The following is a 23,894-nucleotide window of genomic DNA, read 5'->3' on the forward strand; positions in this document are numbered from 1 at the left end:
TGGGGGTAGGTATTAACATAGGAATGTCACCAAACATTCTAAACCACTCCAACTATTAGAAAACAAAAAATTCTTTCCACATTTTTAAATTAAATTGATTAAAATTTTTAAAAATATCTAGAATGTATTTTTAAAAAATTAAATACATATAAATCAACTCCATTAAATTAAATAAAAAGGAAATTGGATAAAAGATAAAAACGTATTTAACTGGTACTTAACAGTGCCATTAAAGTTATGGAGTCATGGAGTTAAACAGTACAGAAACAGAACCTTTAGCCCAATTCATCCATGCCTATCACATCCCCTTTAAATCTTTTCCCCTCTCATCTTTAATCTATGCCCTCTAGTTTAAGACTCTCTACCCTGAGAAAAAGACTGTGACCGTTCACTTATCTATGCCCCTCATGATGTTATATACTTCTATAAGGTTACTCCTATGTGGCAAGGAGAAAGCTCTCCAGTCCTGGTATCATCCCTGAGAATCTTTTCTGCACCCTTTCCAGCTTAATGACATTCTTCCTATAAGCTAGGTGACCAGAACTGCACACAATATTCTAAGTGTGATCTCACCAACATCTTGTGCAATTGCACAGTTGTAACATGACATCCCAACTCTTGTATTCAATTCCCTGACCGATGAAGGCAAGCGTGCCAAATGCCTTCTTCATCACCCTGTCTTTCTGTGTCACCAGTTTCAGGGAAAGATGTATTTGTACCTCTAGGTGTCTTTGTTCTACAACGCTCTCCAGGGCCCGGCCATTTACTGTGTAACTCTGCCCTAGTTAAACTTACCAAAATGAAATACTTTATACTTCTCCAAGTCAAACACCACCTGCCATTCCTTGGCCCACTTATCCAGATGATCTAGATTGTATTGTAATCTTAGAAAACCTTCTTTGCTGTCCACTATACCACCAATTTTGGTGTTATCTGCATATTTACCAACCACGTCAACTACCTTCACATCCAAATTGTTAATATAGATCACGAACAACACAGCACCAATCCCTGCAGCGTACAGTTGGTCACAGGCCTCCAATCTGAAAAGCAACTCTCGACTACCACCCACTGACACCTTGTATCCAATTGGCTATCTCATCCTGGATCCCATGTGATCCAACCTTCTGGACCAGCCTACTATGGGGGACCTTATAGGCTTTCTTTCCCACTGATATTAATGGTCCTGATGGATTTGCACCAGGTTAATCGAGCAGAAGCTTGGCAGGCAGATTTTGCAGTACATGCCAAGAAATCCAAGGAAGAATGTGATCTCCTATTGGATAGCACTTTTGCTGGGATTATTGAACTGCCTATCAGAAAGCTGGATTTCTGCCTGTGATCAGGAGCACTGACCTTCCACAAAATTGGTTAAAGGTAATGAACACACATTAAATTTGTCTTGTATCTTGGTAAGCTCACATTCAGAGGGATTTAGAGGATTGGAAAGCATGCTGAAAAATAAATTTTGCTTCAGCAGAAGTCTGAGAAGTGACCAAATAGAGGTAATTAAAAATAAGTGAAGTTTTAATGGAATAGATACAGATAAACTTTTTCCACATGAGAAAAAGCAACATTAAAAAGTAGAAGAAACATTTTTATCCACAGACCTGTGAAGACATTTTCAAACTTGAAATAAAGCATGATGGAGAAAAATTGTATAGATAAATTTAATTGGGAAGTTAGGAAAGTTGGGAGGAAGCTCAAATGAAACATAAGCAACAGTGTGGATTGGTTTGATGAAATGGTACTTTGTGTTTGATAGTCAATGTGATTCTATGTAAACATGTCACACTGTTAATAAACTATTCTACCACTGGAGTCCCTCCAGTCAGAATATGGCCATGGTCCATAATTCACTGATTTGCACTCTCAGCATATGCTGGCACTGGGGAACTGGAAAATCCAAGCAGGAATATTCATGAAAACCCGTTTAACAAACCTAGCCTCAAAGTCATGTTGTAGTTGCATAAATCACGTTGAAGTTTATTGGCTTGGATTTTGTGGTCAGCAGTGAATGAACAGCACTCACTGTTATTTACACTTGCAGCTGCCTGCAGATTTTTTGTAGGCTTTGGCGTGTCGATTTATGGAATCAGGCATCCAAGACAGTGTGGCTTTCTCTACAGGGGATCTGTGGCATGTGTTAGGACTGCAACCAAAAGCATGTCTCCTTGACCAATCAAATGTAAGTTCTTATTCTAAGGCACAAAGTGTCAGAATTGTAGCGGATAGAGTCCAAAGCGGTATCAGTGTAAGAAATGGAAAACAATCACTAAGGTGAAATACAAGGATGATTAATTAAACTTTGATAGAATGTGGTCTAATTTATTTCATACATTTGATCTGGAATAACACACAAAATGCTGGAGGAATTCAACGGGTCAGGCAGCAGCTATGGAGGGAAATGATTAGTTGACGTTTCGGGTCGAGACCCTTCATCTGGACTGAAAGATAGAGGGGAGACGTCCAGTATAAAAAGGTGGAGGGAAGGGATGGGGCAACAGCTGGCAGGTGATAGGCGAATCCAGTGGGGGGGCGATAGGCAGATGAGGGAGGGAGGAGTGGGAATGGCGTCAGAAGCTGGGAGGTGATAGGTGGAAGTGACAAAGGGCTGAAGATAATGGAACCTGATAGGAGAGGAAGGTCACATTTCCTCTCTCCCCCCTCTCCTTTCTTCACACTTTGCCATCTCCCCCTCCCTCATCTGCCTATCACTCCTTCACCTGGGTCCACCTATTGCCTGCCAGCTCTTGCTCCACCCCTTCCCCCCACCTTCTTATACTGGAGATCTCCCCTCCTTCAGTCCAGATGAAGGGTCTCGACCCAAAATGTCGACTGTCCATTTCCCTCCATAGACCTGCTGAGTTCCTCCAGCATTTTGTGCGTTGCTCCAGATTCTAGCATCCTCAGTCTCTTGTGTCTCCATTTGATCTGGGATATCCATTTTGAGATTACAGTTATTTTACATTGTCACTAAGCAGCACCATGATGGTCTCTGATAGAGAAAAGGCAACGTGTTTGAAAATGGAGAACTGGGATTGCTGCTTCAGATGCATTCATGGACAGACTGGGCAAAAAAGGAGCATTGCTCAGTCTCTTCCACTTTTCTTCTTGCTCGCATTTCTCAGCTGCCTACTGTATGGCTGTGGCAAGTGTTGTGTCCTCATGGCTGGTGAGATTATGCAGCATGAATCTCAGTGTCTCTTTGTCTGAGTAGAGCAATATAGGCACAGGAAGCATTGTTTCAGCATAGCAATATTCCACTCCATCACTTTTGTGGATGTATTCTGACCACCTGTTCATGGCTTGTCCACTAGTGTGATGTAAGCAATCATCTTTATTGAAGAGCAGACATCACACCTGTGATTTTTCACTGAAGCTCAGGCAAGAGCATTGTTACCCGAATACCGAGTGTTTATGATCACTGACTGAAAACCCTTCCCCTGTTCCCCCTTTCACTTCCAACAGCTTTGACTGGTTATTCTCCCAGCTCTACATTCTGAGAGCATTTTCTACAGAAGCCTTGCTATCTATGAAACTTCAACAGCTTTCACACTTTGCATTCTACTAAAGACTGGTAAAATAATAGCATCTGCAAATAGAAATCAACCAGCAGTAGCCACATTAGTCGCTGATGATCTACGCTGATGGTGGATAAGCTGGGTTTCTTACAGCAAGTAACTCACTTGCTGACACCTCAAAGCCTTTCTACCACCTACAGGCCCAAGTCAGGAGTGTAATGGAATTTTTATCCATTCTCCTGAATGAGCGCCGCTCCAACTCTCAAGAAACTCAATAATATTCAGGACTAACATTAGGGCTGTTAGATGGTAGAGTTTGCTTGATTGGAACCCCCATAAACCACCCTAAACATTCATTCCCTTCACCGCTGGAGCACAGTGGCTACAGTGTGCACCATCTACGAAATGATCTGCAATTATTCACCCAGGCTACTCTGACAGGCTGTAGATGACACCTTCTAAAGCTGCAACCTCTACCATGTAGAAGGGCAAGAGCAGCTGGAGTATTGGACCACCATCCTGATTTGGAAATATATCACTGATTCTTCATCCTTACTGCGTCTAAATTCTGGAACTCCCAATCTAATTGCAACCTACACCAGAAGGTTCAAGGCAGCCTTACACTACGACCCTAGGGGCAATTATTGATGGGCAAAATACGCTAGCCTTGCTAGCAATAGACTAATCCCCAAATAACAAAATATTTCAAATACTCATCACTCTGAGTGAAGATATTTCTCCTCATTTCAATCTGAAATGGCTTAACCCTTAATTTGAGACTGACTCCTAGTTCTAGATTCTCCTGCCAGAGAAAACATACTTCCTGTATCCACATTGTGGAGGACTCTAAAAATTTTATACGTTTCAGTGAGTTCACCTGTGTCCTGACAGTAACCACAGACACATCCACTACCATCTAACAGACCTGAATATTAAATGAATAACATTTACACTTGATGTACACTAGAGTAATGGGAAATTATGTACAAAATTTACCCGATTCTAAATGAATACTGAAATGAAGTAGCCTCCTATATAAAGTGGGCTGTTCTTCCGATGCAAGTCCCATGTTGGAACAGAGTGGGTGGAGTTTCCATACCTAAAGACCAATGTTGTACTTCTGCAGCAGGAAGGCAGCAGCAGAAAATCTAGACCACAGTCTTGGTTTGGTTGCATCAGTTCAATTCCACATAAATATACACACTATATCATTTTATATTTATCAAGCAAAAATAACTCAAGGCAATCCACAGGCTATAAAGAGTTGATGTAAATTTCACCCAGTCTACTTTAGTACCACATTACTTTCTATAAACACCACATTACTTTTGGTATGTAAATAACTACTGTTTCCCTTACACCCTACTTTCAATATTTCACAAGCCTTATAACCTGTGAAAAGTAATAGAAGTTAAAAGTAACTATATATACATACATACAGATTTGTAATTTTCCAATTATGGTTTTGGTTCTCCATTCAGATTATTTATACTTTTGCAAAGGTTTTTCTTTAAGAAAGATTTCTAAAGTAACATCATTTGTATAGTAGTGAGAATGCTGCAGGATTTTTAAAGTTTCATTAGACAAGCATGCTCTGATCATAAGCTTGACAATTTGCTCTTACTGAGGTAATATTTGATAGAGCAGATTTTCTGCTTTTCTCTTTTCCTCAAGGTAGGCTTGTGTTCTTTCTTCTACAAGTTTCTCCAGGTTATTGGCATACTGTTCCATTCTTGACAGCAAATTGTCCAGGATACTGCTCCTGCCCTCACTGAACGTGTTGGAAGCAAAGAAAGATGGTTGAGAGATCCATGTCACCACACAAAGGGATGAAGGTTAATTTGACTCTTTTGGTGCAGAATTAGATACAAACATAAGTTCTGTTATCTTTCCCATTCAAACAATATCCTAATGTACTTTAAGACATATACCAGTTACACGAAGAAAAATTATCTTCACTTCTGCTATTAATTATACTTTTCCTCCTGGCTCTCTCTATTTATAAATATTACATTAACCACATTACAGCCCAGTGTTAGGTTGCACTTTATCCTGGGCATTGCTGGAAATATATGCAGCATTTAATTGAAGTGGTGTATTTTTACTTACTTATTGAATCTTCTAATGAGAACCTTAATTTGGTTAAAATCAGGCCTTTCAGCAGCATCTTCAGCCCAGCACCTCTCCATGAAGTTGCCCAATTCTTCACTGTGATAATTGATGTCAACTGTCGGCCTAAAATACGGCTTCTGACCATTTTTGACCTTCTGCACAATTTCTGAAAGGGTTAAGAACTTGCAATGAAACTTACAAAAGCATTTTTAAATATATACAAAATACAGGATAATATTCAGCTGTAGTGCAACAACATACTTTTTTTTAAAGGAACCTGGCTCGGCCTCAGTACTTTTCGAAAGCAATGCTATATGTATAGTTGATAATTAGCCTGACTGAAAAATTAATAGAACTGTCCACTAAAATCTAATTCTGATATATTATTGGTTTGTTTGTTCTACATTCAATCAATATAATTAAAGGAAACATTTTTACTCAGAAGCTCAAACAAAATGCTGAGATTTTGAACAGGGTTTTACTTTTGCAGAGAGGGAATTTTTCTATTTCAGACTTTTCACTTCTCTTTGTAAAAAAATGTTAACCTTGTTTCACAAGTGCTGCTATCTCCAGCAACTTAGGTTAATATTTACCTCAATTTAATATGAATTGCAAGCACATACTCAGTGCTAATGGCCAATATCTGTGAAGATTCAAGCTTCACCAAAATTCCATGAAGGTACTTCTTCCCACCTCCTTTTAAGAAGTCTGATAGTAGTCTCTAGTCAGCATTTATTGTCACTGGGCAGAGTAAGTGTAATGTTTGTTCTTCCCATTGGTGCCTTAATAGCATTGGGCTCTTAAATTAAAATATCCTACTTCATCGGACAAGTGGGGGACCAAAACTGCCCTTAGTGTAGGCACTGAAGAGAATGCTAGCAAGGATGATAAGTGGGAAGAAGGTAGTGATTGCCATGCCCTGAATTTCCTGTGAAGCAACCACTGTGCAGAGTTCCTGAAAAGCAGATGAATCAGGCCAATTGTGGAGAATCTAGGCAGGGAATGAACCAAAAGGCACAGGCCATCGCAAGGATGGAGAGAACCAGATCTGTGTCAAGTTTATAAATCTGACTCAAATGTGCAACCATTTGTGAAATAAGGAAATTAAACCTTCTTTAAGTGACATCACAAGTTTAAACAGAGAGCTTTCGGTTGTTTGATAGTACAACCATAGAAATATACATGGGCCCATCCTAGAGACTGAATTCTAAACCATCTGCTGCTGGAAAGATGCAATAACTTCTCTTATATCATTCCAGCAGCCACTGACATTAGCAGATCCTACTTGCATACAAGAGCTTCCAACCCCTGGGTATTGTACTAAACCCTGACGATATTTACCTGTGACTCAAAAAGCAACTTTTGAAATATAACAATGAAAATCATAGTCGAAAAATTATGAAAGATAAAATAATACTCAACCTAAATATAACAATGAAAATCATAGTCGAAAAATTATGAAAGATAAAATAATACTCAACCTCGATCGACAACCTTAATAAACCACTTGCCAAGCCTATAATTTCCCCTGACTTCCCCCCGCTTCCCCCACCTGCAAATTGCAATGTAGACCTAGGCAAAGCTATATATACAATATTAAAAATAACAGAGTATCCAAATGGGCCTCAGTGCACAGTTTGATATGTATGATATCTGCATATACCTTACAATACTGTACGTATGTATGCAACTTTCCTTCACACCAGTTTAGCTCCTATTTTTGTGAGGGCCACTGGGTGTCTTCGTTGTTTAAAATGGGTTCTCAGTGAATAAGTGTCTGCTAAGGACTATGCAGAATTCACTGTGTAATAATTCTTTATTAATTGAAATTATTTTGCAGCAGTAATGTGAACTATTCATATTAAAAGCATGGCCTTGTCAAAACTTAAAAAAAAACAACTCTGTACACTCTCATCTTGTACCATAGCCTTTAATGTGGCACCTATTGAATGCCTCCTGGAAATCCAAAAATCACTACCTCCACTGGTTACACTTGATCTGACCTGTTTCTTACATCTTCAAAGAGCCCCAGCAAAATTGTCAAACATAATTTCCTTTTCTCAAAACCATGTTGACTCTGCTTCAATCTCTCCCAGCCTCTCTAATCTACTTCCGTAACTGTAGTTACTCATCCCAGGAACTATTCTCAGAAATTGTTTCTAATGCTAACCCTCGCTAATGGCTTTAAATCCATCCTATAATGTGGCTAGTTGGGCGGGCCAGTGTTTTCAAAGGTTCAGCATAATTTTCATGCTTATACCACTCAATTCACCTTCCTCTAAATACTTAGCGAACTTCATATCCATGCTATCAATGTCCCTTTCATGCCATGTGCTTCAACTCTGCTGATAACCTTATCAAAAGCCTTCTCAAAGTCCATATAAACTAGATTGACAGCATTAGCCTCATTAACACCATTGGTTGACTCATGAAAGGACTTGTATCAAACTGGTTAAACATGATTTGTCTTAAATCCATGCTGGTTTGCCATAATTAATCATCTCAGATCTGATAGCAGGAGTTACCAGGCTGAATATTTATAAAGGGAATCGTATGAGCAAATTAATATGTGAATGAGGAGCAGGAGCAGAGCCCACTGAGCCCCGCAAGCCTGCTCCACCATTCAATAAGATCATGGCTGATTTGATTGTACTCTCAATTTTGCATTCCCATCTATGATCAGTGATCTATTAACCTTTGCTTATCAAAAATGAATATTTTTAAAGCAAAGGTAGATACAAACATTCTAATTCCACTACCGTTTACAGAAGAGAGTTCCAAATACTCATGACCCCGAGATAATAAAAATCATCACATCTCCCTGTCTTAAAAAGGCAATCCCCTATTTTTAAACAGTGATCCCCCACTTCTTGATTTTCCCCACAGAGGAAACACTCTCTCCACATCCTGCCAAGACCCTTCAGGATCTTATATGTTTCAATCAAGTCAACCTCTCGCTCTTCTAAACTTTAGCAGATACAAGTATAGCTTGTCCAACCTGCTCAATCTCACTATTTGTCCAGTAAACGGAACTGCTTTCAATGTTTTAATATTCTTCCTTAATTAAGGATACCAATACAGTACTCCTCATGTGGTCTTGTCAAAGCCATATATAACTGAAGCATAATTTTCATGTAAAATTTTCCCCGGCAATACACAAAAACATCCTGTTAGCTTTCTTAGTATTACACTAGGACACCCAGATGCCAACACATCTCAGAATTCTGCAATCTCTCGCCATTTAGATAATAGCTTCTTTTTTTGTTCTCCCGTCTAAATAAACAATTTCACATTTTCCCACAATATAGACACTGTTACAGATCTTTGCAACTTGGTAAATCTATTAATATCCCCTTTACAGTCACAAAAGACCGCTGATTTTTGCTTGCTTTTGTAGTCACCTTACATCTTCACAACATAATTTCCTACCTATCCATGCGTCATCAGCAAATTTAGCAACCATACCTTCAATACTAGTCATTTCTACAAATTTTAAAAAGTTGAGGCCTTAGTACTGATCTCTGTGATACACCTTTCACTGCAACTCATCCACGATCAGCCTGCAGATTTCTTACATTAATCACCAAACAACTACCATCATCTGGAATCCTGGCTGCCTTTTTCCTTGCTAAGTTTGCTGAGGCAATTTAAAAAAAACTTTATTCATTTTCCTGTATGTGGGCATCACTGGTAAAGTCAGCATTTATTTCCCATCCCTAATTGCTCTTGAGGAAGAGATGGTGAGTGGCCTTCTTGAACTGTCAGTATTTCTGGTGAAGATAGGATCACAATGCTATTCCATGTGGACTTTCAAGATGTGGAACTAGCAATGATGCAAGAACAGTAACATATTTCTAAGTCAGGATACTCTTGATTTTGCCATGTATCACAACAGAGGACATTTTAGAGACAAAATGTACCTTTTGGACTGAGATCCATTCCTTCTATGTAAAATGGACCATTTCTTAAGGCAATTTCTTGAAGTATAATACCAAAGCTGTATACGTCTCCTTTCTGGGTACCTTGAGGTGGTGCTCTTCCCCATCTGATTAATTCTGGTGCCGTCCAAAGTTTCTCTGTTGCAAAGAAAGAGCACTCAGTTTGAAATTTTAATCACACTCTCCAAAGTTTATATAAAAAAAAGCACATCATGCACAGCTGATAAAAGCAATCAGTTCTGTCAAGTTTAAAGCTCCGTGGCTCAGTTGGGTCAATATGTGAATGCAACAACCAAGCTCACTCAAAAATCATTTTCACCAATTATCGTTTTCATTTAGTACTCTTCAAAATTTCAGATGGATGTAAATGTAAAATTTAAATGGTAATTCCATTGCAAAGCTTATACCCATCTTAAACTTACTTGCATAGGATGCATATGAATCTTCATTATTACACGACGAACGGAAACTCGCCAAACCATAATCTGTGATTTTTAGCACAAAACGACTATCAACAACACAATTGGATGACTTAAGATTTCCATGTGACCCAATTATGCTGTTATGTAAAAATGCCATTCCCTGTAGAACAAAAGTGACTAGGTTAGTAAAACATTTGATTGCCTGTGAATAACTTCTTTAGTTAAATGACTGTGTAAGAAAAGGCACAAATGAAGACCTGATCTTGATTTGGCATAGATTCACTCTCAGTGAAGTGAGCTCACTTGTGATTCCAATTAGACTTTTGATTAATCAGTCAGTAAATTGCAGAGTTCGTTCAATAGGAGTAGTAAATGCTCTTATACCATACTCTTTTCCCCTTGTATCAAGAGAAGGATTACCCAAGTTATTTGATTGCATTTGTGACTTTGCAAAAATAAGAGGCAGCTGAATTTCATACAAACGTAGCAATAGTAAACAGTAAACTGCAGAAATTCAATCTTTCCTCTTAAGATAAGATTTCTCTATTAGTCACATGTACATCGAAACACACAGTGAAATACATCTTTTGCGTAGAATGCAACATAGCATGCCCACAACTTCCTAACCCATATGTCTGTGGAATGTGGGAGGAAACCGGAGAGGAAATCCACACAGTCACGGGGAGAATGTACAAACTCCTTATAGACAGTGACGGGAATTGAACCCGGGTCACTGGTGCTGTAATAGTGTTACGCTAACCGCTACACTACCGTGCCTTTGTGTCATGGCTTTGCTTTATACCGGTAGTACAACGTTGGCAGCAGGTGGCCAACTATTGACAACACTGTAACCCAGAAAGGATACAAACTTCAGAACTTCAATAGTGTTTCGTCCCTGCTCATTCTTAAGCCCCAAAAGTCAGGGTTCCTATTTGCACGTTCATGACACGATACAGAGGAGACACAAGAGACTGCAGATGCTGGAATCTGGAGCAACAAACAAACTGCTGGAGGAACTCAATGGGTCGGGTGGCATCTGTGGGAGGAAAGGAGTTGTTGACGTTTGGGGTCAATGCATCAGGGCTGAGAGTGGAGAGGTGAGATGGTCAGTACAGAGACGAGAAGGGGAGTGGCAAGAGAGGATTCTGAGGTGATTGGTGTACCGAGGAGGGGTGTGAGATGACAGGCAGGTAGTGCCGGGTAGGGGAGGTGAGCAGGGGTGGAGTTGGAAGACTGGCAGGTGAATGATAGATGGAGATGGAGATGGCGAGAGAGAGAGAGAGAAGAGAGAGAGAGAGAGAGAGAGAGAGAGAGAGGAGAGAGAGAGAGAGAGAGAGAGAGAGAGAGAAACAACATGTCGACATATGGGCAAGGTGAGGGGGGAGAGGAGTGTGAAGATGGGAGACAGCTGCTGGAGGGAGATCAGCAGGAACACAAAGCGTTGGATTCAGATCAGTAAAGAAGGTGAGAATGGGAACCATTAGAGGAGGGGAACTGCAGTTGGAACCAGATGTGGGGGGGGGGGGGGGGGGGGGTGGGGGCCGGGGAGTGGAACCTGTGTGTGAAGTGGGTGGATAGAGCTAGGAGGGGGAAGGGGAGGGGGATGGGGGATGAAGATGGGTGGGGGGGCTGGGGAGATTGTGGGAAAGAGGAAATAAATGGGAGGACTGGAGGATCAGAGAGAGAGGGAGAGGGGGTGAGAAGGAGAGGGGATAAGAAGGGATGGGGTTACTTCACACACAGGATCACCCCCCACACCTGGTTCCAACTGTTGTTCACCTCTCCCCTAATGGTTCCCATTCTCATCTCCTTTACTGATCTGAATCCAGAGTTTTGTGTTCCTGCTGATCTCCCCTCCCCCTCCACCTCGCTCCATCTGTTGTTTTTTCTTTTTCCTCTCTCTCTCTCTCTCTCTCTCTCTCTCTCTCTCTCTCTCTCTGCCTCCATCTATCATTCACCTGCCAGTCTTCCAACTCCTCCCCTGCTCACCTCCCCTACCCGGCACTACCTGCCTGTCATCTCACATCCCTCCTCAGTCCACCGATCGTCTCGGACTCCTTTCTTGCCACTCCCCTTCTCCTCTCTATACCAGCCATTTCACCTCTCCACTCTCAGTCCTGATGCAGGGTTTCGACCCCGAACCTTGACAATTCCTTTCCTCCCACAGGTACTGCATGACCCATTGAGTTCCTCCAGCAAATTGTTTGCTGAATGACATGATACAGTTTGACTACACACCAGCTAAGTCAAAATGACTTGGGTCCCTATTTCACTCTTACTTTCCTACAGCACCCACAGCAGTCCAGAAGTGCATTTAAGCTGGGACGGTATGAATTTAAAGTTGACCACTTTGGCAGGGATACTGAACAGCACTTGCACTGTAGCCCACTCACAAATGCAAGTGAGGAAGCAGTAACATTTGGCCAGTTATCCCATGATTGCCGAAGTAAAGAACAGGAACTCCTTCGCAGTGTTGTGTTAAGCATCCAAACGAAAGCATACAACACGGTGGCTCTTTCTGAGAGTGGATCCAATCCAGGTTAATTTCTGCAGGGCTGGCCCACTTGTACAACTGACTTTGGACGATTCACATAAACAGCATCAACAAAATTATGGCAGCAATTGTATAGCTGCATAAAATGAAGCACGCCTGCTGGGGACTCTGTTTTTCACACTTCACATACAGTGACACAGCAGAATATACCCACCATGCAATGTATAACTGATTTACATGGAGTGACTTGTTCAGTAGTTAAGTGTCTTTTGTAGCCTAGGTCAATTCCCAAAGTAATATCTATTCCAAGAGTTAGAGAGGTACCAACACAATAACATCGATTTTTCTAACCTAGTAACCCCTCCCCTCTTTCACCTCCCCCCTTTGTTTTCCCTCATTCCTGTGGCCCCCTCACCCCTTCTCTTTCCCCTCCCCTGCCCTCATGACCTGCTTATCTATTCCCCACCTCCTTCCCTTTATTCCATGGTCTACTGTCCCCTCCTACCAGATTCCTTCTTCTTCAGCTCTTTGCCTCTCCCACCTCTCAGCTTCTTACATCACTCCCTTTCATCCCTACTCCCCCACCCACCTACCTTCCCCCCTCACCTGGACTCACCCATCACCTGCCAGCCTATGCTCATCCCCCTCCCCAGAACTTCTTATTCTAGCTTCTGCCTTCTTCCTTTCCAGTCCCGATGAAGGGTCTTGACCCGAAACATCAACTGTTTATTTCCCTCCATAGATGCTGCCTGACCTGCTGAGTCCGTCTAACACTTTGTGTGTGTTGTTCCAGATTCCAGCATCTGCAGGATCTCGTGTCACCACTGGAGTTGTCAGATCTTGAATTTGATTGTTTCCTACCACCATAACAGTACGTACATAAAGATTAACTCACATTTATACAGCACTCTCAGAATCTCCCCAAGTGGTTTGGAGCCATGAGGTACTTTTGGGGTGTCATCACTGTCGAAAGTCAGAAACACAGCAGCCAACTATTCACACCAAACTGCCACAAACAGCAATGGGATAATGACCAGTGTATTTGTTTTATCTTTCTGATCACTAAATATTGACTAGGGCACTTGTAATACGTAAGTGTGTGATAGTGTAGAGGTGAAGTTACTGATCTGGGTTAAAACCACAGTAGTGGGGCAGGCACGGTAGTGTAGCGGTTAGCGTAACACTATTACAGTGCCAGAGACCCGGGTTCGATTCCGGCCGCTGTCTATAAGGAGTTTGTACGTTCTCCCCGTGTCTGCGTGGGTTTGCTCCGGGTGCTCCAGTTTCCTCCCACATTCCAAAGACGTACAGGTTAGGAAGTTGCGGGCATGCTATGTTGGCACTGGAAGCACGGTGACACTTGCGGGCTGCCCCCAGGACACTCCACGCAAAAGGACGTATTTCACTGTTTGTTTCGATATGCACGTGACTAATAAGAATATCTTGTCTTAAATATTGGTGCAGCAAGTCAATGACCCGAAACTGGGCAAGTCAGAAAACAGGCATGTTTTAACCTGCAGGGAAGGGTCAGAGAGAACAAAGGGAATATCTGTGATTGGGTGGAGTTGTGTCACAATCAGATCCCACTGAATAACGGAGCAGGCTTGAGGGGCCCTAGGGCCAACTCCAGCTCCTATTTCTTATATTATGTCCTTATGTCTACTGGGAGAAATATCCCTTCTCCTTTGTGAATAGTGCCAGTGGATCTTTTACATCCACACTGGAATGGGTTAAATCTCTCAAGCAAAAGACAGTTTCATTCAAACGATGTGAACATTGCTGGCATGTCCGGCATTTATTGTCTATCCCAAATTAGCCTCCTGCTTGGCAACTTCAGAGCCAACCATATTGGGGGGTATGGAGTCACACATGAAAATGGCAGATTTCACACAGGTGAACAGGATCAGTTGTACACGATCACTATCACTGGTACTAACTATTTAATCAAAAATGTATTAACTGAATTTACATTCAGGTGGATCTGAACTCCTATCAAGATCAATAGTCAAGCCTTCCATGTACCCAACCTGTAACTTCACCATAACTTGACTGTATCTTCATTATTTCCACCATCTTGTCAAAAAAATTCCACACCATTTGTCCAATATAAAAATCCAAGGAAAACAAAATTAAAAATGAGCACTGATCTCACATATCCCTCCCTGAACCAAAGAATCATGATGGAGTGTGGCAGACCTATTTGGGCAGAAAAATGGCAAGAAGTATTCAATCAAGTGTGAGGTTATGCATTTGGGGAAGTGCATTAAGGCATATGTATATACAGTAAGTAGAAGGATATTGAGCATTGAGGGGAAAAAGAGACCATGGAGTGTACATCCTCAGATCCTTAAAGGCAACAGGAAAGGAAGATAACGTGGTTAAAAAGGAGTATGGGATGCCTTCTTAATTAGCTGAGGAATAGAATATAAAATCAGAAGGTTATGCTAGAATTGTATACAATGCTGGATTTAGCCATAGCTTGAGCACTGTATTCTTAGGCAGTCCTTTGGGATTATTTCCACACAAGTTCTGTGGCTTCTGAGGTAGCCGATGAGATCAATGTGGAACCTGAAGACTGTGCCTCAGGGTATGACAGAAGGTGCATGATAGAGTCAATGTATTCCCTCCAATGTCAACACTAGGTTTCTGTGTGCTTCCAATGTATGGACTTGAGGTTCTAAGTGTTATCCCAAATGCACTTTCCCTGGTTCAAAGTTTCATAGATTCTGGAATTGCTCCTATATATTGGAAGAATAGCTAATGTGACCCCACTATTTAAAAAAGGAGGGAGAAAACTGACTTGTTAGCCTAACAGCAGTAGAAGGGCAAGTGTTGGAAACTATAAAGCAAGATGTAATCACAGAATATCTTTAAAAGAATAGAAGGACTTAAGATAGCCAACACATTTATATGAAAGGAAAATGATGTTTTGACAAACTTGCTTAAGTTTTTTTTAAAGATGTGACTGCTAGAATAGATAAGGGGGAATCAGTGGATGTGGTGTATTTGGATTTTTGGAAGGTGTTTAATAAGGTCCCGTAAGGAGGTTGATCAACAAGGTCAGAGCAAGTGCAATCAACATGGATTGAGAATTGGTTATTTGACAGAGATCAAAGAGTGTGAATAAAGAGATCCTATTCAGGTTGGCAGGCTGCGACTTGTTGGGTACTGCAGGGATTAATGCTTGGGCTACAGCCTTTCGTTATTTATATGAGCAATTTGGGGATATAGTGTAATATCTTCAGTTTGTTAACAATACTAATTAAGGGGAGATTGTGAGTATGGGGAGGATGTAAAGAGGCTTCAAAATGAATATATTGTGAAAAGCTGAGAGGTTAATCACTTTAGTGCACTAAACAAAAAGTGGAGTATTTGTTAAATGGTGAAGGCTTGGATATTGTTGATATTCAAAAGGACCTTGATGTGCTTGTTAAGGAGATTTGGCTTGTCACTGAACACTCTAATAAATTTCTACAAATGTACTGTTGAAAGTATTCTGACTAGTTGCATCATGGTCTGGTACGGCAATTCGAATGCACAGGAACGTAAGAAGCCGCAGAGAGCAGTGGACTCAGCCCAATGCATCATAGGAACATCCCTCCCCACTCTTGGTAGTATCTACAGGAGGAGTTGCCTCTAGAAGGTAACATCCATCATCAAAGATCCCCACCATGCGGGTCATGCCATCTTGTCACAGCTACCGGCAGGCAAGAGGTACAGAAGTCCCACACCACTAGGTTCAAGAACAGCTACTTCCCTTCAACTATTTGGTTCATGAACCAACCAGTGTAAAACTAATCACTACAGTTTAGCAACACCATGACCACTTTGATCACTTTGCACTAAAATGGACCTTTTTTGTTCTAGTTGTGTTCTTTCTTATAAAAATTGTGTATAATTTATGATTAATTTATGTTTTTCTTGTGAATGCTGCTTACATGCTATGTGCCTGTGATGCTGCTGCAAGTAAGTTTTTTGTTGCACCTGTGCTTACATGTACTTGTGCATATGACAAGAAACTCGACTTTGATGTAGATTTAAATAAGGGAGTAAGGAAATCTTACTGCCATTGCATAGGGCCTTAGTGAGACTGCACCAAGGAGTATTATGTACAATTTTGTTTGTTTTACCTAAGAAAGAATAGAATTGACATAGAGAGAGTTCAGCAAAGATTTTCCAGATTGGTTCTAAGAATGGCAGTTTGTCATATGAGGAGAGATTGAGTAAAGTGGGATTGTGTTGCTTAGTGTTTAAAAGAGTGAGATCAAACATGGCCATATTTACTGGTTGATGCCACTCCCTGCATTTCTCTTGCATAGTTATTGCAGTGTTGATCACGTCCACTGTACCCCTAGTGGATGGATTACTCACTGCAGTTTGGGAAGTAGCTCTTTGACCACAGGGAGAAGGCAGTTGAGGACTTGGGCAATGATTTTCCCAGTGGATGAAGGAGATCCCCCTGTAGTAATCTCTCCTTATGAAAATGGTCATTATTACAGCATCTCTAAGATCCCTTAGCATTCCTCCTTTTCCCAGATGTGTGAGATTGTGAATTTGTCACGGAAGGTCCACTCCAAGGTTCAGAACTTCAGCAGAGTTCTGCTCGGGGCCTTTTTCAGTTGGCATTTGGCATTTTCAACCTCTTGTTGATCAAAGGTAACAACATACTGATTGATTAGTTCCCTATGGGATGGAATCAAGCGTGCTCATATCAAGGACAAATTCAGTGTTGAGGGGTTCTTCATAAAAAGTGCTGTTTCCAAAGACCCTGACAGGATCTGTTTTTGATAATTTCACCTCCATTCTTGACACTCAGTGGGGTGGGCCTGGGTATTGTGGGATGTACATGGTCTTGACAGCACTGAAGAATAAATGCATATCATGGTTATCAGCTGTTTGCTGAATATTCCGCACTCTCTACACTAACCATCTGTTCTTTAGGTCATATTTATTCTGTTGGACTTCAGCTTTCAGGTATCTGTGGATTGTTTCTTTACCTTTAAGACATGGTGGAGTTTCCAGTCCAGGAATACTTTGTGTTTGTGGTTACTTAGCTCTTGGATCAGCTGATCAGTCTCATCAAATCAGTTCTGGTACTTGAGAAACAAAGGGCTGCAGATGCTGGAATCTGGATGAAAAACACTATGATGCTGGAGGAACTCAGCAGGTCAGGCAGCATCCGTGGAGAAAAGCAGGCAGTCAATGTTTCGGGTCAGGACCCTTCTTCAGGACTGAAGATGGGAAAAGGGGAAGCCCAATATATAGGAGGGAAAAGCAGAGCAGTGATAGGTGGACAAAAGAAAGGAGGTGGGGTGGGTACAAAGCGGTGATAGGTAGATGCAGGTAAAAGATAGAGATGGCAGGTGCGGGGGAGGGGGGGAGAGCAGATCCACCAGGGGATGGGTCAAAGGTAAGGAGGAAAAAAGGGGGGTAGAAAGAGAAATAGGCTAGGAAAAGGAAGAAGAGAGGAGGCATGGTTGGGAGAGGGGTGTGGGGGGTGGGGGTGGTTTTGTGGGGATTACTTGAAGTGGAAGAATTCAATATTCATGCCATTAGGCTGCAAGGTTCCAAGATGGAAAATGAGGCGCTGTTCCTCCAGTTTGTGCTTGGAATTCTCCTGGCAGTGGAGGAGGCACAGGACTGACATATCTGCGATGGAGTGGGAGGGGGAGTTGACGTGACTGGCAATAGGGAAATGCAGATCGTGGTTAGGGATAGAGCGCAGGTGTTCTGCGAAACGGTCACCTAGTCTGTGTTTGGTCTCACCAACGTAGAGGAGGCCACACTTGGACCACCTCCACCCAGGGACCCAAACAGTCCTTTCAGGTGAGACAGAGATTTATCTGCACTTCCCTTAATATCATCTACTCAATTTGGTGTTCCAAGTGCGGCCTCCTCTACATTGGCGAGACCAAAAGCAGACCAGGTGACCGTTTCACAGAGCACCTGCGCTCCGTCCATAACTGCGATCTGCATCTCCCCGTTGCCAGTCACTTCAACTCACCCCCCATCACAGCTATGTCAGTCCTCGGCCTCCTCCACTGCCAGGAGAAGTCCAAGCGCAAACTGGAGGAACAGCACCTCATTTTGTGTCTTGGAACCTTGCAGCCTAATGGCATGAACATTGGATTCTCTCACTAAGTAATCCCCACAGCCTCCCCATCAACACAACCCCACCCCCAACCATGCCTCTGTTCTTCCCCTTTCTTCTACCCTCCTTTTTTCCTCCTTACCTTTGACCCATCCTCCAGTGGATCTGCTCTCCCCTCCTCCCCCGCACCTGCCTATCACTATCTCTTACCTGCATCTACCTATCACCACCTTGTGCCCACCCCGCCTCCCCTCTTTTGTCCATCTATCACTGATCTGCTTTTCCTTCCCATATATTGGGGTTCCTCTTTTCCTATGTTCAGTTCTAAAGAAGGGTCCTGACCTGAAATGTTGACAGCCTGCTTTTCTCCACGGATGCTGCCAGGACTGTTGAGTTCCTCCAGCATCATAGTGTTTTTCATTCAGTTCTGGTGCTTACTGTTTGAGAAGCCAAGAGTCTATTCACAGGAGTACACAATACAGCTCTGATCACCCCGTTACAGGAAAGATGTGATTACACAGAAAAGGGTGCAGAGGAGATGTACAGACATGTTGGCATGACTGGAAATTTTTACCTGTAAGGAAAGACTGGATAGGCTGGGGTTGTTTTCTTTTTAGAGAACAAGGACTGTCGAAGTGCAAATAAAAAAAATTCTGCAGATGCAGGAAATTTGAAATAAAAACAAAAACTACTGGAAACACTCAGCAGCATTGTGGGGGTGGAGGAGATTAAAGTGTGGATAGAGAATCAGAGATAACATTTCAGGTGGGAACTTGTCAGAACTTTTCTGAAGAAAGGTCACTGATCCTAAAATGTTAACTCTGTCTCTCTTTCCATTAAATCGCTGGTTCCTAATATTAAAAAGAACAGTGTTTGGAACTCTCTGAAAGTACCTTACGGACTTCAAAGCGTAAGCAAATCTGTTTATAACTGTCGAAATCAGAAGACGTTCTTTTGTCAGTTACATTTACTAAAATAACTATTATTCCAGCAGTCAAGAGGTCCCATTTTATAAATCTGCTTTCCTAACAATTGATTCAGTTTTTCTTTATTTGGCCCAGCTCGATTGCAACAGGTTGGAGTGCGATTTATCAAACCAATTTAATTATGTATTTCATAATTCAAATAAGCCATTTCTATAACATTTTGCTCTCCTATAACTTACCTTCACAATGTCATTAATTAGTGAATATCGGAACACCCAGTCAAGATTAATATTTTCATTTTCAAGTATATCCTGCAAAGACAAAAATAGAAGCCATTTAAAATAAACTTATGCTTCTCTCTCATTTGTAATGAATCTGCAATGATCAACTTTTTTTTGGTAACAATTCCATAAATGGTTATTTTCATAACAACAAATTAAAATTTTCTCAGTAACTAAATGCCGTTTTTATAACAAATTCACTGTCAGATGGTCTGAATGATGTTACAATAGGTACAAATTTAAATCTGCAGTCTTTGGTTTAGGTTGGAAATCAGCAGCAAAGTTGAAAGAACTGACCCCAGTTTGGGAAAGAGTTTTGAATACGGTGGTTGGAGAGAGTGTGGTAGGTGCTGGTGTTGCAACTATTTCACTGCACTTTGCCAAATTATAATTAAGACCATTAACTATATCTAAGAGTGATAAATGGATTTTCCAATAATCATAAACAAAGTGCTGTGAGAACACTGATGTGATTTTGTATTCAGTATCTTTCTCCTTTTCTTTTAAAGCCTAGTCGCAGAACCACAAATAATGCATTTCTTGAGCTCAGATGGTTTAGAACTAAAGCACATTTGTGCAGCTGATCAGAAAAAGAAGCAACAATAAAGTCACTTATTAAGCTCTAAGATTCCGTGGAACATTATAGATAACATTCATTACGGATGCAGTGGAGCGAGTAAATTGAAGGGAGGAAGGTGTAGGAAGACCTCATTTACTGATGAGGTCCTTCAAATTATGATGGATGTTCTAAGCGAATGGAGAAGTGCCCTCTGCAGGTCAGAAGGACAACCCATCATAAACAGTGTCCAGCAGACATACAAGGCATTACATAGTTGTCAGCATAATCTGCCCGAACTTGCTAATTTTGTCATCTTTGATAAAGTGCCAATTTAAACAAGTAGAAATACTGCCAGTCATATAGCTGCACTTCACATGGATAAAACTACCAATTATTTTATATTGTGGTATGTGGTATAAATGACATTGGTAGACAATGTCTCCTTGAAGGATTCCTATTGATAAGTTTATTAACATAAATCAAACAGTATGCTTTTTAGTCAGTAATATAATTTTCAATGATAGTTTATATAGTACTACTCAATGCTGCAAGCTTTAGAAATCATTTTGCTTAAATAATGACTTCAAAACTTGTATGAAATCAGCTGCAGACCATTGAATAGAGAGGCCAACAAGAATTTAAATTTATGACTATATACTTATACAGATAAAACCAAAATACAGAAAAGAACAAACTTTAATTTTGCCCTTAACAGCCAATTTCTGATTTCTGTTAAAATAATTTTCAAATAATACATTATTTTTTTGCAGAAGAAGGTGGCTATTAAGTGGGTGAATGCCATTGTGCTGGGTGTGAAATGTGCAATGGCTTGTGAACGCCAAAGGCTAGGAGGTCGTAGGGGAATATGTGACAACAATCCCATCTGGTGCAATTACAATTGTTCTTTGTGTTAAGCTTGTTAGTCATTATACACCCATTGCTGAGGGCACATCAAACTCATCCAAATTTTTGCATTGATTAACGAATGCCATCTCATACTTCATGATCTGTATTTCCAACATTTGATCAAGTTTTATTTTATTGCTTTCATAATAAATTAATATGTTCCTCTTTGCTGCTCACCCCTTCCAAACTACTTGGAGTTTTTATTCATGTGGAAATGCACTGAATATAATGTTTTTAAACTGCCGCAGGAATCTTCTGGCACCACCCTAAATGATCTTGCTTTCAGTGCCTTATCAGTGAGGCTGAAAGCACAAGCTTTTACACACTCTGTCACTCCTTTCAGTATCTTCCAATTTAGCTCTATTCAGCAACATTACTCGAACATGATATCCATTCCAATTTAATGCTTCATTTACCATTAATAACAATTTTCAATCTTTCTCATTTCCATAGAAGCACAGAACAATACAGCACAATACAGGCCCTTCGGCCCACCATGTTGTGCCGACTTTCAAACCACTCCTACGACTATCTAACCCTCTCCTCCCATATATCCCTCTATCTTAAATTCCTCCATATGCTTATCTAACAATCTCTTGAACTTGCCCGACGTATCAGCCTCTACCACCACCCCAGGCAGTGCATTCCATGCACCAACCACTCCCTGGGTAAAAAACCTCCCTCTGATGTCTCCCTTGAACTTCCCACCTATTACCTTAAAGCCATGCCCTCTTGTATTGAGCATTGGTGCCCTGGGAAAGAGGCGTTGGCTGTCCACTCTATCTATTCCTCTTAATATTTTGTATACCTCTGTCATGTCTTCCCTCATCCTCCTTCTCTGCAATGAGTAAAGCCCTAGCTCCTTTAGTCTCTCCTCATATTCCATACTCTCTAATCCAGGCAGCATCCTGGTAAATCTCCTCTGCACCCTTTCCAATGCCTCCACATCCTTCCTATAATGAGGCGACCAGAACTGGACACAGTACTCCAAGTGTGGTCTAACCAGAGTTTTGTAAAGCTGCATCATTACTTCACGGCTCTTAAACTCGATCCCACGACTTAAGAAAGCTAACATCTCATAAGCTTTCTTAACTACCCTATGCATTCAGTGGTCTGTGGATATGAACCCCCAGATCCCTCTGCTCCTCCACACTGCCCAGAATCCTGCCATTTACCTTGTACTCCGCCTTGGAGTTTGTCCTTCCAAAGTGTACCACCTCACACTTCTCTAGATTGAACTCCATCTGCCACTTGTCAGCCCAGCTCTGCATCCTATCAATATCCCTTTGTAAGCTTCGACAGCCCTCCACACTATCCACAGCACCACCGATCTTTGTGCCATCTGCAAACTTGCTAACCCACCCCCTCATCTAAGTCATTAATAAATATCACAAAAAGTAGAGGTCCCAGAACCGATCCCTGTGGGACACCACTAGTCACAGCCCTCCAATCCGAATGCACTCCCTCCACCACAACCCTCTGCTTTCTACAGGCAAGCCAATTCTGAATCCACACGGCCAAGCCTCCGTGGATCCCTTGGCCTCTGACCTTCTGAAGAAGTCTGCCATGCGGAACCTTGTCAAACGCCTTACTAAAATCCATGTAGACCACATCTACTGCACTACCCTCATCAATCTTCCTGGTAACCTCCTCAAAGAACCCTATCAGGCTAGTGAGGCAAGATCTTCCCTTCACAAATCCTTGCTGGTTGTTCCTAATCAGTCCATGATTCTCTAAATGTTCATAGATCCTATCTCTAAGAATCCTTTCCAACAGCTTGCCCACCACAGACGTAAGGCTCACTGGTCTGTAATTCCCTGGACTATCCCTACTACATTTTTTGAATAAAGGGACAACATTCGCCTCCCTCCAATCCTCCGGTACCATCCCCGTGGCCAACGAGGACTCAAAGATCCTAGCCAACGGTTCAGCAATCTCCTCCCTCGCCTCACGAAGCAGCCTGGGGAATATTCCGTAAGGCCCCGGGGACTTATCTGTCCTAATATTTTCTAACAGCTCCAACACATCCTCTTTCTTGATATCTACATACTCTAGAACATTACCCTTACCAACACTGTCCTCAGCGTCATTAAGACCCCTCTCCTTGGTTAACACTGAAGAGAAGTATTCATTGAGAACCTCACCCACTTCCACAGCTTCCAGGCACATCTTCCCACTTTTGTCTTTAATCGGACCCACCTTTACTCTAGCGATCCTTCTGCTCTTCACGTACAAGTAAAAAGTCTTGGGATTCTCCTTAATCCTACTCACCAAAGCCTTTTCATGTCCCCTTCTCGCTCTCCTCAGCCCCTCCTTAAGTTCCCTCCTTGTTACTCTATATTCCTCACGAGCCCTGTCTGATCCTTGCTGCTTACACCTTATGTATGCTGCCTTCTTCTTCCTAACTAGTTGTTTCACCTCCCTTGTCACCCATGGTTCCTTCACCTTGCCATTCCTTCTCTGCCTCACCGGGACAAATTTATCCCTAACATCCTGCAAGAGATCCCTGAACATCGACCACATCTCCACAGTATATTTCCCCTCAAAAATGTCATCCCAATTTACACTCTCAAGTTCTCGCCTTATAGCCTCATAATTTGCCCTACCGCAATTAAATATCTTCCCATCCTCTTTGCTCTTA

General features: G+C 41.6%; 2 protein-coding genes across 3 annotated transcripts in view; one reads left to right on the top strand and one right to left on the bottom strand.

Annotated features, from left to right (window-relative positions):
- Positions 1–23,894, top strand: part of LOC127579985 (involucrin-like) — a 513,761-nt gene that overhangs the window by 120,090 nt on the left and 369,777 nt on the right. The window lies entirely within an intron of this gene.
- Positions 1–23,894, bottom strand: part of npr2 (natriuretic peptide receptor 2) — a 132,720-nt gene that overhangs the window by 28,129 nt on the left and 80,697 nt on the right. Inside the window, exons 13-17 of one of the 2 annotated variants that reach the window (XM_052032917.1) lie at positions 19,747–19,818; positions 9,997–10,156; positions 9,557–9,712; positions 5,634–5,802; positions 5,149–5,295 (exon numbers count right to left, since the gene is read on the bottom strand). In XM_052032917.1, the coding sequence (XP_051888877.1) occupies positions 5,149–5,295; positions 5,634–5,802; positions 9,557–9,712; positions 9,997–10,156; positions 19,747–19,818 (704 nt within the window). The remainder of the gene's footprint in view (positions 1–5,148; positions 5,296–5,633; positions 5,803–9,556; positions 9,713–9,996; positions 10,157–19,746; positions 19,819–23,894) is intronic. The other variant, XM_052032926.1, reaches the window with a different exon arrangement.

This window comes from Pristis pectinata, chromosome 2, assembly GCF_009764475.1.
Source record: "Pristis pectinata isolate sPriPec2 chromosome 2, sPriPec2.1.pri, whole genome shotgun sequence".
Lineage (NCBI taxonomy): Eukaryota > Metazoa > Chordata > Chondrichthyes > Rhinopristiformes > Pristidae > Pristis > Pristis pectinata.